The sequence below is a fragment of the Nannospalax galili genome, unplaced genomic scaffold (assembly GCF_000622305.1).
Source record: "Nannospalax galili isolate Female #2095 unplaced genomic scaffold, S.galili_v1.0 scaffold253, whole genome shotgun sequence".
In the NCBI taxonomy this organism is placed as follows: Eukaryota; Metazoa; Chordata; class Mammalia; order Rodentia; family Spalacidae; genus Nannospalax; species Nannospalax galili.
Window position 1 is genome coordinate 1,420,635 of NW_008335287.1, and position 13,144 is coordinate 1,433,778.

Here is a 13,144-nt window from a genome sequence, read left to right on the forward strand (position 1 = left end):
TTCTAGTTCCCTGCTAGAACTTGTAATGCTAATTACTCTTGCCTTTACTTCTCCTTCACATCTCCTATTCATGGTTCAGACTTTCTTTTCCTCAAGATAAGAGTTATGCAATTGGGGAGTCTTTTAGATAGACTTACTGAAGAGGTACGCCAATTGCCTCACCCTGCGGTCCCTGTTCAGCATGGAAGAAGCCAGAGCCGTCTGCATCTCTATTCCCTATTGGCAATTTGGGTAACCCCTTCAGAGGATGGTGTGATAAGAATAGGAGGTAGGAATTGGCTAGGCAGTTAGGGCAAAAAGACCCCAAATAAATGCAGCCAGTTTCTTGGGCCTGTTAGCAATATACTCTATTCCAAAGGCCAAAAATGTCAAAATGTCAAAAGTATTTGGGACCTTGTATCTAATCCTTAAAAGATTTTAGGGTTACCTCTTCAGAGGCAGGAATGTTAGAGGGGAGGGAGTGGGCATGGATTTGATCAAAACACTTATATTCATGTATGAAATTCTCAATAAAGTTTTTCTAAACATTAAAAAAAAAAAATCAACTCTTGTTGGCCCAAGAGACTCCCAGATAGTAACCCAGCATAGAACTGGGAAAATGAACAGCAGACCCCAATCTTATCTAAAGGAATAGTGACAATTGATTGCTGCTAGATGAGGACCAGCTGATCTTCCTAAAACAAGGAACTCTAGAAAGGCTGACTAGATTCAGTGGGTGGACAAGCACTGGGGAACAGCTGGGGACACCGACAACACGGTGGACAGTAACAGGGCTGACAGTATATGGGCTCCAGGGGTTGTGGGCCAGCTATGGGAGGGCTCCATTTGGGCTGTGGGTATATAGATGAAGAAGATTGTTTGTGATGTTCTGATGAAACACACACACAAAAATTAATAAATAAAAAAAATGAGCTATATTTTAGGAAAAAACGTAAAATTTGCTTCATTTTAGTAGAGGTGAAAAACATTACCATTGAAATCTACCTGATGACTTTATATCCATGCTTAGGTGCCAAGGATCTCAGAAAGTAACCAACTGTGACTAGTAATAATCAGATATATATAGATTAGAGATGCATGTGTGAACATTTAAGTGTTAGTTGCATTAACAATGAGTTTTTCCTGTATGAAATAATATATTTTAAAATGAAATGGAGATTTTTATTAAAGGTTAAAACCTCATTCAATTTTGTCTTATAGGGTTTGTACTGAGTATTAATTCAACTGTGACCCTAGAAATTTACAGCCACTTTTGAAAGAGATGCATATTTGCTCTAGAAATTGTTATTAAATATGCTAATGTTGTAATGAAATGCTTCTAATCATGTGGTTATTAAACAATTAAAAAATTTAAAAAAAAGAAAAATAAAATCCTGGTCTTCTGTCTCCAAACTCTAGGCTCCTCTTTCTGTTATCATGTGTTACTCTACTGTTCATTATTTCCTTAAATAATTAAAATTCCACAGTGCTATTGATGCTATTCCAGGGATGGCACTGCAAAGAAAAGATCACTGTGAGAAATATGATTTCATTGCTCACTGCACTTGCTTGAGGAAACCCTCCCCCCAAACCATTTATCAACTTTTCAAGAGCTCTCCATTCCAGAAGGTACACTTGGCCATTAAAATCAATTCCATACCTGCCAACTGCAAGGCTATCAACTGGACAGTCTGGGCCCATAGTGCCTTCTGTGGTGACATGAACTGTTTGTCTCCTTTCAAAGTCGTTCTTTAATATTTTGCTCTAGTTTCTCCCAAACAAAACAATTCGTAGCTTCCAGTCACGCTAACTTTCTGGTTCACTGCCTGCTTAGGCCTCAGTAGTCAGAGTTCTGGCTCATCTCCAGCTACTATTGGGCCTGGGCCTGTTCCAGGCTCCTTGGGCACTGAACCTTGGTGAGTCCATAAAGTTAATTTTCCAGACCAACTTTATTTAACCTGATATGAACTCTGGACAAGGTAGCTCTGGAAAAATTCATATTGACATTCTCACTGCATTTAAAAATATTTTCTTAGTTGTCAAAAAGAAACATTTACCAATGCAAACCATATTCTAAGCCATAAAACCAACCTTAACACACTTCAAAGAATTTAAATTATACAAAGTGAGTTCTCTGAAAACAATGGAATTAAACTGGAAATCAGTTACAGAAAGGTATCTGGAAAATTTCTAAATCATTGGAAATTAAACACTCTTAAAGAATTCATAATATCAATCTAACGTAAACTCCTCGTGAACATAGAGCAGGAAACAGTTTCCTAATCATTTAATAGGTCAGCATTACCTTGATACCCAGAAAACTATAGATCAATATCTCTCAGAAACAGAGAACCGCAATTTAAGATTACCAATGCAGTATGGTAATATATCAGAATAATAAAGCGTGGTAAGTGAGGTGGGTTTATTCCAGGAATGAAAGATTGGTTCAGTAGTTTACAAATCAATGTAATGCGTCAACAGACTTAATAAGAAAAGTCATATGGGGACTGGAGATGGTTTAGCTGTTAAGTGCACTGACTGCTCTTGCAGAGGACTGGGGTTTACTTTCCAGCACCCACATGGCAGCTAACTACCATCTGTAACTCCTGTTCTAGGGGAATCTGATGCCCTCTTCTGACCTCCATTGGCATTGCACAACACAGGTGCACCTACCTACATGCAGGCAATACACTCATACACATAAAAAATAATAAACAAAATATTTTTTTCAAAAGAACTTCATGAGAATATACATGCACAAAAACAAAGTGGCCTGATCATATCTAGACTGGTAAATCAACACAAAAAACAAAAGACAGTTGATTGCCCAAATAACAATAAAGATTCCCAAAGATTTGGCAAAGTATAATGAGTTACCCACATGCAGGCAATACACTCACACACATAAAATTAAAATAATACATTTTTTTAAAAAAAAGAAGAATCACGTGGTCATCTCAGTGGATGAAAGGGGGGCTGGGGCAATGACTCAGTGGTTAAATGCTTGACACTATGCATGAGTTTGGATTCCTAGAACCCATGTAAATGAGGCGGGTGTGGGACTTGAGCCTGCCTCAATGAATAAGGTGGAAGAGCTATCAAGGATGATTCCCAACATTAACCTTCTGCCTCCACATGCACATATACACATATGCACACATACTGACACACATGTGCCCATATACATGCAAATATGCATACACACAAAAATTGAAAAAGAAAAAAATAGAAAAAAATAATTCGGCAAGTCAACACCCTCTCTGGATTTAAAATAAAAAACAAATCTAAGCAAACTGGGAGTTAAAGAGAACTTTATCTTATAAAAGCCTTCTGTGTTGGTTTTATCTCTGCATAACAAATTACGCCCAAGCATAACAGCAAACATTTATCCCACAGATTTTGGAGATTAGGTATCCAGGTATGACTCAGCCAGGTCTCAGGAGGTTGACCTGAAGAGAACTAACATATACTTAACAGAAAATGTTATATGTGAATTGTTATATTGACTTGAAATATGATAACTCAAAACTGGAAATAATTCAAATATTCTTCAACCAGGAATGGATAAGCAAACATCAGTTTACCACACAACGGAATACTACTCAGTGGTAAAATGGAAGACTGTGCTGGTAAATGCAACATGTGTGAATCTCAAATGTGTTCTGTGGACGTGAGAAGCTTGTCTTCAAAAGCTTCCATTTATATGGTGTCTGGGAAAGGCAGAGCTACAGATAGGAATCAGGATTCGCATTTCTGGAAGGGTCCCAGGCCACCACTAGGCCATCCCTGGACCTCACTGTATAGTCCTCCATTTTCCAGGCAGCCACCGACCCCTCTCTCACCAGCCCCCAGCTGCTCCCCAGCTCTGCCCAGTTCTGCATTTCATAGCTCGCTTCTCCTCACCGGTTTGGCCCCTGTGTCAGAGACACTGCATTCCTTTGCTCTCCTGAGATCTCTCCGCCGGCGCGCACATGCACCTCGGAGCCGGGCGTGCAGGAGACGGATAAAACGTCTGTCCGGTGGCGCGCTACCCTAATTCGTGATTTCCTACATCCATCAACGGCCCCTGCCACTGCTCAGACAGGATCTACAGCGACGGAGCAGGGAACGGGCCTAACAACCGAGGCCGGCTCAGCAAACGTCCCCTTCCCACCCCTGAAGGCCCCACTGCAGGGAGGGAAGGGCTGCCTGGCACGGAATTACTGCCGTCTGGCCTCCCTCTGGGCTCGCGTTCTCCCGCTCATTCATTCACTGAAGCACCGCACCGAGCCAGACCGACGCGGCTTAGGGTTCCTAGACTGGCAGGGGACCCGGAGGAGTGAAGGCCACTGCAAGGTGTGAGCCGGGTCATCCCAGGCACCTGCAGGCTGCCAGGAGGCGCCGCGTCCACGCGTGGTCCCCGAATGCGCGCCAAGGCCGCGCTTCCCACGACCCGCCGGACACAGTGTGGGGAGCGGGCTGCGGAGACCCGGCTGCCGGGAGCGGGGTGCGGGGAGCCGGGCAGAAGCTGGCCGCCGGGACCCGGCCGCCGGGTACTGGGAGTCCGGTGCGGGTAGCCGGCGGTGGGCGGGGGCGGAGCGGGCTGCGGGCCCCTCCCAGGCCGGCGTCGGTTCCCATAGGGACCCCAGCGACCACAAGACCCAGCCCCGCTGCAGGCGGTGGGGCGGGAGCCGGACCCGCGGTGCAGAGTTCCGGCGGAGGAGGCGCGGACCCCGCGGTGCTGCGGAGAGCGGCCGAGCCCAGCACAGCCCAGTCGGGCCCGGGAGGCCCCTGCGGGCCCAGCTACTTCTGCCGCCGGCCGGAGGGAAACGAGACCCGAAATTAGAACCGGGGAAGCCCTTCGCCTTCGCAGTCCTCCAGCCAGCTCAGGTGTCTTAGATCGGATGAACCACGGCATTAAAAAGATTATCTTACAGCTCGGCTCCTTTTAGAATGATGGGCTACATCTTTAATTCGAGGGCAGCGAACAAATGATTAAAATTCGGTCACCTACGGCAGCCACCTGTAGGCTCTCACCCTTGATCGCGATGTGACTGCTGGGGGTGGAGCCAGTCCACACCCCGCTGGTCCTAATCCCTTAACTAGTATCCTTGTTTTTCTCTAGGTCCTCCACGACAACCCCTACTTGATGGGGCCCTAGTGTAGTCGGCTCGTGCCAGTATCTCATAAGTGACGTTTAAAGACTATATGAACAACCGTTTTTAAAGATTTACTCGTCAGTGATGGAGAAATATGAAAAAATTGGGAAAATTGGAGAAGGCTCCTATGGGGTTGTTTTCAAATGCAGAAACAGGGACACAGGCCAGATCGTGGCCATCAAGAGGTTTCTGGAATCGGAAGATGACCCTGTCATAAAGAAAATCGCCCTTCGAGAAATCCGCATGCTCAAGGTAATTGACTCACTTTTTCTTGAAAGTGAATTTTCAGGGGTGAAAATGAGAGTACAGTGAGCGGTGCTGCGCTGAATGCGCGTGCAAGGCCGTGGTTACGTCTTCCCTCGCAGGATGTCTGGGCAGAGGACTGATGATGTGAGGAAGTAGGTGGAGAGGTAGGGGGAGGTGGCGAGGGGTACGGCAGGCTTCTAGAGAAGCTTCAAGCCTTTTCATTTTTCCTGCTCTAGCTTCTCTCATGCAGCTTCCTATCACCTGGAGACCTGGATGGCAAGAGCCATTATGCTTTGATATACAAGAACTTAAAACAGCTCAACTTTACTAGTGTTCTTGAGTTTTGAACTTCTAGGCTATTTTTTTTTAGTAGTATCCTTTTTTTCATTTATTTATTTATTTGGTTTATTTTACAGTGTCTCCCTGTAGCCCCAGCTGGCCTGAACTAGCTATGGAGACCAGGCTGGCCTCTGTCTCACAGAGATCCCCCTGCTTCTGCCTCTCCAGTGCTGGCCACCACACCTGCCTCTATTAGTATTCTTAATCCATTTACCTGCTTCCTTTGTGTGTGTGTGTGTGTGTGTGTGTGTGTGTGTGTGTGATGTACATGCATTTATGGAAGGCTGTGTGGAGGAGGATGTGATGTGCAGGTGTGCAATACGTGTGTGAAAGCCAAAGGTTGGCATCAGCTGCCTTCCTCAATAGCTCTCCACCTTATACTATGTACTGAAGCAGGATCTCACTTGAACCCAGAGCTCATTGATTGCTAGCCAGTTTTCTCCGAGGATCCAGCTCAGGCCAACACGCTTATGTACGGGCTTCCATCTGAACTCCTGTCCTCAGGCTTGTACTACATGTACACTGAGCCATCTCCCCAGTATCCTCATTCACGTGTTTTCAAATGGCTAGAAAGCTGGCAGGCTCACACCTCATGCGTATCTACTGCTGAGCATCATAATGCCCTGTCTGAAAGTGAGGGTCCAGTACAGAAGTGAAAGTGCGGCATCCTCACTGTGTATTAGTTAACCCAGAGCACAATGTGGAGAGTGTTCACTACAAGAGGAAAGTATCTTTCCTCTTATTTTGGAAAGAGGATTCTTTTCTGAATTCCTGGAAGAGACAATCCAAATCATAGAACAGGATGTGATATGGATGATACAGGGAGGGTTAACTGTGCCTCAGTCTGACCTGCATCACTGCATCTAGGGAAGAGTGACTCCAGTGAAAAGGGAGTGAAATGTGAGGGGTTTGCTTTTATTTTTGCATCTCCATTTTCTCCAGGCCTCTCCTAAAATCTTTTCACATGGATTAAGTGTGTGAAGTCCCGTCTAGGTGAGGACCCTGACGGGGAAGTAGCAAGTGATGGATAGATTAAAATAGGTGGAGAACAGGAAAACGGCTCTCCTGGGGTTTGAGCTAGTCTTAGCTTGCAAGTTGTCTTTTCTGAGAAGACACCAAGTATCAAAGCATGCTCCCCTCAGAAGGGGTGAGCCCAGCAGTGTTTGTGGGGACCTCTCTGCCCTGCCTACCTCAACACTGTAAGCGGTTGCCACCTGCTCTTGTGAGCCTGTGAGCATTTTCACTTTCTTAGAAAGTAATACTTGCATTTCTTTTTATTTTATTTGCTAATTACTATTATTTCCTGGTGCTGAGGATTGAACTCACGGCTTTGATCAAGTTAATCAAGTTCTCTATCCCTGAGCCACATTCCCAGTCTGGTAATTGCACTTCAAAGGTTTGATTTACTCCTAAGAAAAGAAATTATGCCAGGGCTGACAAGATGGCTCAGTGGGTAAAAGGTACTTACCACCAAGTCTGACAACCTGAGTTCAATCCCTGGGCCCCACATGGTGAAAGGAGAGAACTGACTCCCACCAGTTGTCCTCTGACCTGCACAAATGCACTGTGGCACATGTATGTCCTAGCCCCCAAAATAAATACAAATGTAATTTTAAAAAAAGGAGGGGCTGTCCCAATATTAGTTGAAGAATTATTGGCAGCTGATTACTGCTGGGTGAGGAAGAGCTGATCTTCTTAAAGGAAGGGACTCTAAATAGATTGACTAGACCTCAGCGTATGAACTTGCACTGAGGGCCATCTAACTTGGAGGACACTAACTTGCCATGATAGACATTAACACAAATGACAGAATGAATGAATTCCAGTGTGGCCCTATGGGAGGGTGTCAATGGGAAAGGGGGTATAAATATGATTAAGATGTTCTATATGAAATACACAAAATTCAATTAAAATTTAAAAAGAGAGGCTGGAAAGATGGCTCAGTGGTTAAGAGCACTGGTTGCTCTTGTAGAGAATCTGAGTTTGGTTCCCAACACCCACATGGCAGCTAACAACCATCTCTAACTCCAGTTTCAGGGTATCTGAGGTCCTTTTTTGACCTCTGTGAGCATTGTACGACATGGGTGCACTTACATACATGTAGCAATACACTCATACACATTAAATAAAATAAATAAAACATTTAAAAAAGAGAAAATGTGTCCCTAAAGAGTAATGGTGCTGTCTTCTGCTCTGAAGGTCACCTGTGAATGCCCTCCCCAACCTCTCGCCATGTTTTATCATTATTGTGTTTCCAGGTGTGGCTCCCTAAATGGACTGAGTTGCTCTAAGCTGGGAACTTTGCCTCTGTACCTCTGTGACTCCATAGCACACTCTTTGGTACATGATAGGCTTCCAATAAATGTTCTTGCTGAATTTTTTAATGTTAATAAAATAAGCTCACACTGAGTTGATTTCTAAGCAGGCAGCCCCAACTCTCAAATCAAATGCAGTGTCACCCCTCTAAGTAAGGTGGTGGGACTACGTTATTGATCATCTGTCCCTTCAGTCCTAACTTTTTGAAATTATGATATTCCTAATATCTGTTGCACACTTGGTAAATATTTGCTAAGTGAATTGAGGGGATGTTAGATGAAGATGTATTTTTTTCTTCACTGATTTCAGAAAATTCTTACAGAGCCCAATTGTGCCTAAAAAAGTTTTTGTACATCCTGCCTTTCAAAAGCTCAGATCTTGGATGGAGGTGTGAAATTCCCCTGGCTGGTGCTCCTGCTATACTGGTATACTAATGAACAGAGCCTGTGACACTGACCTTGTGTGCCCACAGCTGGCAAGAGCTTTCCAAGGGCTGTTGAATAAGAAAGGCATTGGGAAGCATGCTGGAATTGGATTTTCAAGTTTTAGCGGGGAGACATGGAATGAGATAAAGGAAATGTGCTTTCAGCCCAGCTGATCTGGAAGTTGAGTGTGGCTCTGTGGCCTTGGGAAAAGGATATTAATCTGTGTGGGAAGCGAAGGTGGATGGTGCAGGGCAGACAGCTGCTAGTGAGTTCCTAGGGGTTCTCTGGGATGCCCAGTGAGGAGCTGAGGCTTCTTGTGACCCAGCTGAGGTGAGGAGAAGAATTAACTGAGACCTCAGAGCTGTGGGGAAAGGCACCTTGGTGACTCGGCCTTTGCAGATGAGGCTCCCTGGCTGCTTCCACTCCACTTCTTACAGAAAGGGAGGAATGGCAGAATGAGGCCCTAAGTGGAGCTTTGAATGCCATACTGAGGGAGGCTTTGGTGAGGCTCCCTGGCTGCTTCCACTCCACTTCTTACAGAAAGGGAGGAATGCAGAATGAGGCCCTAAGTGGAGCTTTGAATGCCATACTGAGGGAGGCTTTCTTCTGAAAAGAATTATTTTTATTAAAAGGTTGTCATTTGCAGACTTTTGGATTCACAGATCATTGTAATTTCTACAATATTTTTTTCTCTTTCAGAGGTTTGGAGACTGGGGTAGAGTTGTAGCAGTTTTCAGGATTCTCAAGTACTGGGATTATAGGCTTGCACCACCACACCCAGCTATGTTTTTCTTTTTCTATTCTTTGAAACAGGGTCTCATTCTGTAGCCCAGGCTAGCCTTGAATTCACTGTGATCCCAATTGCTAGGATTACAGCTGTGTGCATCATGCTTAGCTCTCTTTTTCTGGTTTTTAAATTTTTGTAGTGCTCAAGATTGAATCCAGGGTTGCTCACAAATTAGGCAAGCCCTGTACCTCTGAGCTACACCCTCAGCCCAGTCAAGAGTTTAAAAAACAAAAACAAAACCCCCAAACCAACTACTAATTTCTATCACTACCAGTTCCTAAAAGAAAGGACACTTTAATACTCAAATGAAAACCAGAAAAGACATAGTTTGGGGTGGGGTGGGGGTGGGGTGGCAGGGAGAGTATGGCCTTTCCTGAGAGAGAACAGTTGGCAAGCATAAATAACATTTTTGCTCTACCCATATCATGCGTATCTCTGCTGTATATGGGCGGGCACATGTCATTGTATGTGGGCACTTGTCATTGTATGTGTGTGTATTGTTGAGCTTTTTTCTTCATTTCACTATCCATTATAATGGTAACATCACCTTTTCTGTGCATTCTAAGTGTCGTGATTATGAGCACTATATCTGGGAACAAAGAGATTCTCCAGATCAAGTGATACCCTACTTATAGGCTCTATACTATTTAAAAAAAAAAAAAAAACAGTAATATATACCGGTTCCCTGGGACGATCCCTGGCATTCCATGCAATAATAGAATATGGTTTGTACCCATCCTCAGAGAATTCCTTGTGTATGCTTGCTAGCCTGTACTGTGCAGCTTAGTACAATGCCCAGGAGCTGTTAGAAATTCTTTTTAAACACTATAGTTGTTTCTTTGTTTTGTTTTGAGACAAGGTCTCCCTATAGCCCCAACTGACTTGGAACTCTCTGTGTAGACGAGGCTGTCCTCAATCTTACAGAGATCTATCTGCCTCTGCCTCCCAATTGCTGGTATTAAAGGCATGTGCCACCAAGGCCAGCTAGATGTTTCTTTGTAAACAGATGTAGTCATGGAAGGTAATTGTCCAGCAAGTAGCTGGGCAGCTTTGAAAGCAGTGCCTCTGTCCTGTTTCCCTTTCTTGTTATAAAGTCATAGCAAGAAGCTGCAGTGAGAGGATCATTATTTTACTAAGATTTTCACAAAAGATTCCAGCCAAATTGAAACACTTTACAAATAGCATTATTTGATGCTGCTTGGGGGATAAAAAGTGATTTTTTTTTTTAATGAGACAACACTGGTATTCATGATAATACCCTGCTACCTAAATGGAATAACTCAGTGTTTCCCAAGATGACCTTCTAGAATCAACTCTTTAATTTTCATTATAAATTTTCCAGGTTATATAAATAATTTAGCTTATAAAAAAAATAACTGCTCTGGCTAAAACCAGTCAGTTCATATTCTAAGAACAAATTAAATATCATTCTAGAGACAATAGTAAAATTTTATTGTAATACATGAACTATGTAACTTTTTCAAGTATAAAAGAAGAAAAGACAAGTATATCTAGTTGGTGTTTCTGGGGAGATGCTTGTGCACAAGGTAACTGGAATGTATTCATTTAGCAAGCATTTACAGAGCTCAGCCAGTTCGTACCGGTCTGGGCCTTTTCCCCCATGAACTTGCATCTTAGCAAAAGACCAACAATAAAAAATGAGTATCTGGTGAGTAATAGAGCAGGAGAAGGGCAGAAAGTGCAGGGGGTGTGGGCTTGCTTTTTAAAAAAGATTTTATTTTATGTGTATGAGTATTTTGCCTACAAGTGAACCACACATGTGTCTGGCACCTGCAGAGGCCAGAAAAGACATCAGATCTCCCTAGAAACAGAAGTAAGGATGGCATTAGATACCATGTGGGTGCTGGGAACTGAACCTGGGTCCTCTGGAAGAGCAGTAAGTGCTCTTAACCATTGAACCATTTCTCCAGCCCCAACGGACTTACTTTAGTGGAATTCAAGTAGGAACTTAAGATTTTTCTACAATTCGGTTTTAAACATGTTGTAAGCATTTAGCTGTGTTAAAGATGCATTGGAATGTATCTTTAATTTAGAATGGTCATGAGAGTAGCCAGAATTCAGAGGAAAAAGGTCTCTAAAAGAAAATCACCCTAAATCAAGAAGCCAGGAAACCTGCTGGGGAGATGACTCAGGGAGTAAAAGCACTTGCCGAGCAAGAAGGGGGCCTGAGTTTGAATCCCTGAACCCATGTAAAAAAAAAAAAAAAAAAAAACCAAAAAAACCCCCCAAAAAACAAAAAAATAGATACACGCCACTAGTGGTAATAATCCCAGCGACCCCAACAGGGTGACTAGAGGTGGAGCCAAAAGAACCCTCCAAAGCTGGTGGGCCAGCTAGTCCAGTATATGCAGCAGAAAAATAACAGAGACCCCGTCTCAAACAAGCTAAAAGGCAAGGTTGTCATCTGACCTCCACATGCGCACTATGGCATGCACACCTACAAACACACACATGAAAGTGCACGAATGTGCATAGGTAGGTGTGCACACAAACAAAAAGAAGTTAGACATCATGTGCTGGAGCACAGGGGTTCTGTGGTTTGACGTGGTCCCTGACTTTGCATAAAGCACAAATAAGAGCGCGAATATACTTGAATCATTTCAGTGCCTTGGTGATAGTGATGTGTCCAGCCAAGGAGGAGCTGAGTGGATTAAGACAAACACATGGCAGCCAACTCCCTACTAATCCCAGGGCAGGCTCTCTACTTATAAACCTTTTCTCTGTGGAGAGAAATGGTGAAACTGTTGGAAGAGGAAGGAAAATGTACCAACCACCAGTGTAGAAAGAATAGATGCCCCTGGGGCGGCTGGAAGTCAAAAATAGGATGGTGTTACTGTGGGTGCCTGGGTGACCTACCTGTGGCAAGTGGTACTGTACAGGGGGCATTGGGGCAGGTCAGAGAAACTTCAGTCAAGAGCTGAAGCAGCAAGGACACAGTGACAACAGTTTCTCCCAAGACAAGAAAATTGAGATAAGGAGTAGGCATTGCATATTTTCACATGGCAGGTAGGGGCTAGTGACCCAGTAGACTTGGGCAAACTGCCAAGAATGCTACCTAGGACTCAACAGTTACACTAGTAAGCATCTCAAAAGGTAGGTATTGTATCCTGTTTTGCATAGTGGTTCAGGATGGTTAATGATCTGCCAAACTCTAGTCGGGAAACTGGAATGCAGACGGAGTTCTGTCCATCCTAAGACCAAGCCCTGCTTCTTCCACACCCCAGAACTGCCACACTGCACTAGACTCCACACTCTGAAGTCCCCAGTCTTGGGTCCTTGGGCTCTATTTGTCCTCATCCTGCAGAGCCTCCTCTCTGAGACTCAGGCCGGCATGGAAGCCTGAGTGCAGATTCTCACAGGAATACTGGCTCTTCCCAATCCTTGTTCCTTAATCCTAGAGATTTTTTTTTTTCACGATGATCAAGTCTCCTTTATTTCAAGATACAGGGATAGTTCAATATACTAGACTCCACACTCTGAAGTCCCCAGTCTTGGGTCCTTGGGCTCTATTTGTCCTCATCCTGCAGAGCCTCCTCTCTGAGACTCAGGCCGGCATGGAAGCCTGAGTGCAGATTCTCACAGGAATACTGGCTCTTCCCAATCCTTGTTCCTTAATCCTAGAGATTTTTTTTTTTCACGATGATCAAGTCTCCTTTATTTCAAGATACAGGGATAGTTCAATACACAGAAGTCAAAAAATATAATAAACCTATAAATGGACTTAAAGACAAAGATCACATGATCATCTCAATAGATGCAAAAAAAGCCTTTAAAAATACAACATGCATTCATGTTAAAAATCCTAGAGAGAGTTGGACTGGAGGGAACATACCTCAACATAATTAAAGCCATATATAACAAACCCACAGCCAACATCATTCTAAATGGAGAAA

The 13,144-nt window shown here is 43.8% G+C and overlaps 1 protein-coding gene across 4 annotated transcripts in view; it reads left to right on the top strand.

Moving 5' to 3' along the window:
- The first annotated feature begins 3,876 nt into the window (after window positions 1-3,876).
- Cdkl1 (cyclin dependent kinase like 1) overlaps window positions 3,877-13,144 on the top strand; it is a 70,176-nt gene continuing 60,908 nt past the window's right edge. For 2 of the 4 annotated variants that reach the window (XM_008829851.3, XM_008829853.3), the window contains exon 1: window positions 4,655-5,369. In XM_008829851.3, the coding sequence (XP_008828073.1) occupies window positions 5,202-5,369 (168 nt within the window). In that variant the 5' untranslated portion in view covers window positions 4,655-5,201. Of the gene's footprint in view, window positions 4,315-4,654; window positions 5,370-13,144 lie in introns of those variants that run through there. The other 2 variants (XM_008829852.3, XM_017797336.2) reach the window with 2 other exon arrangements.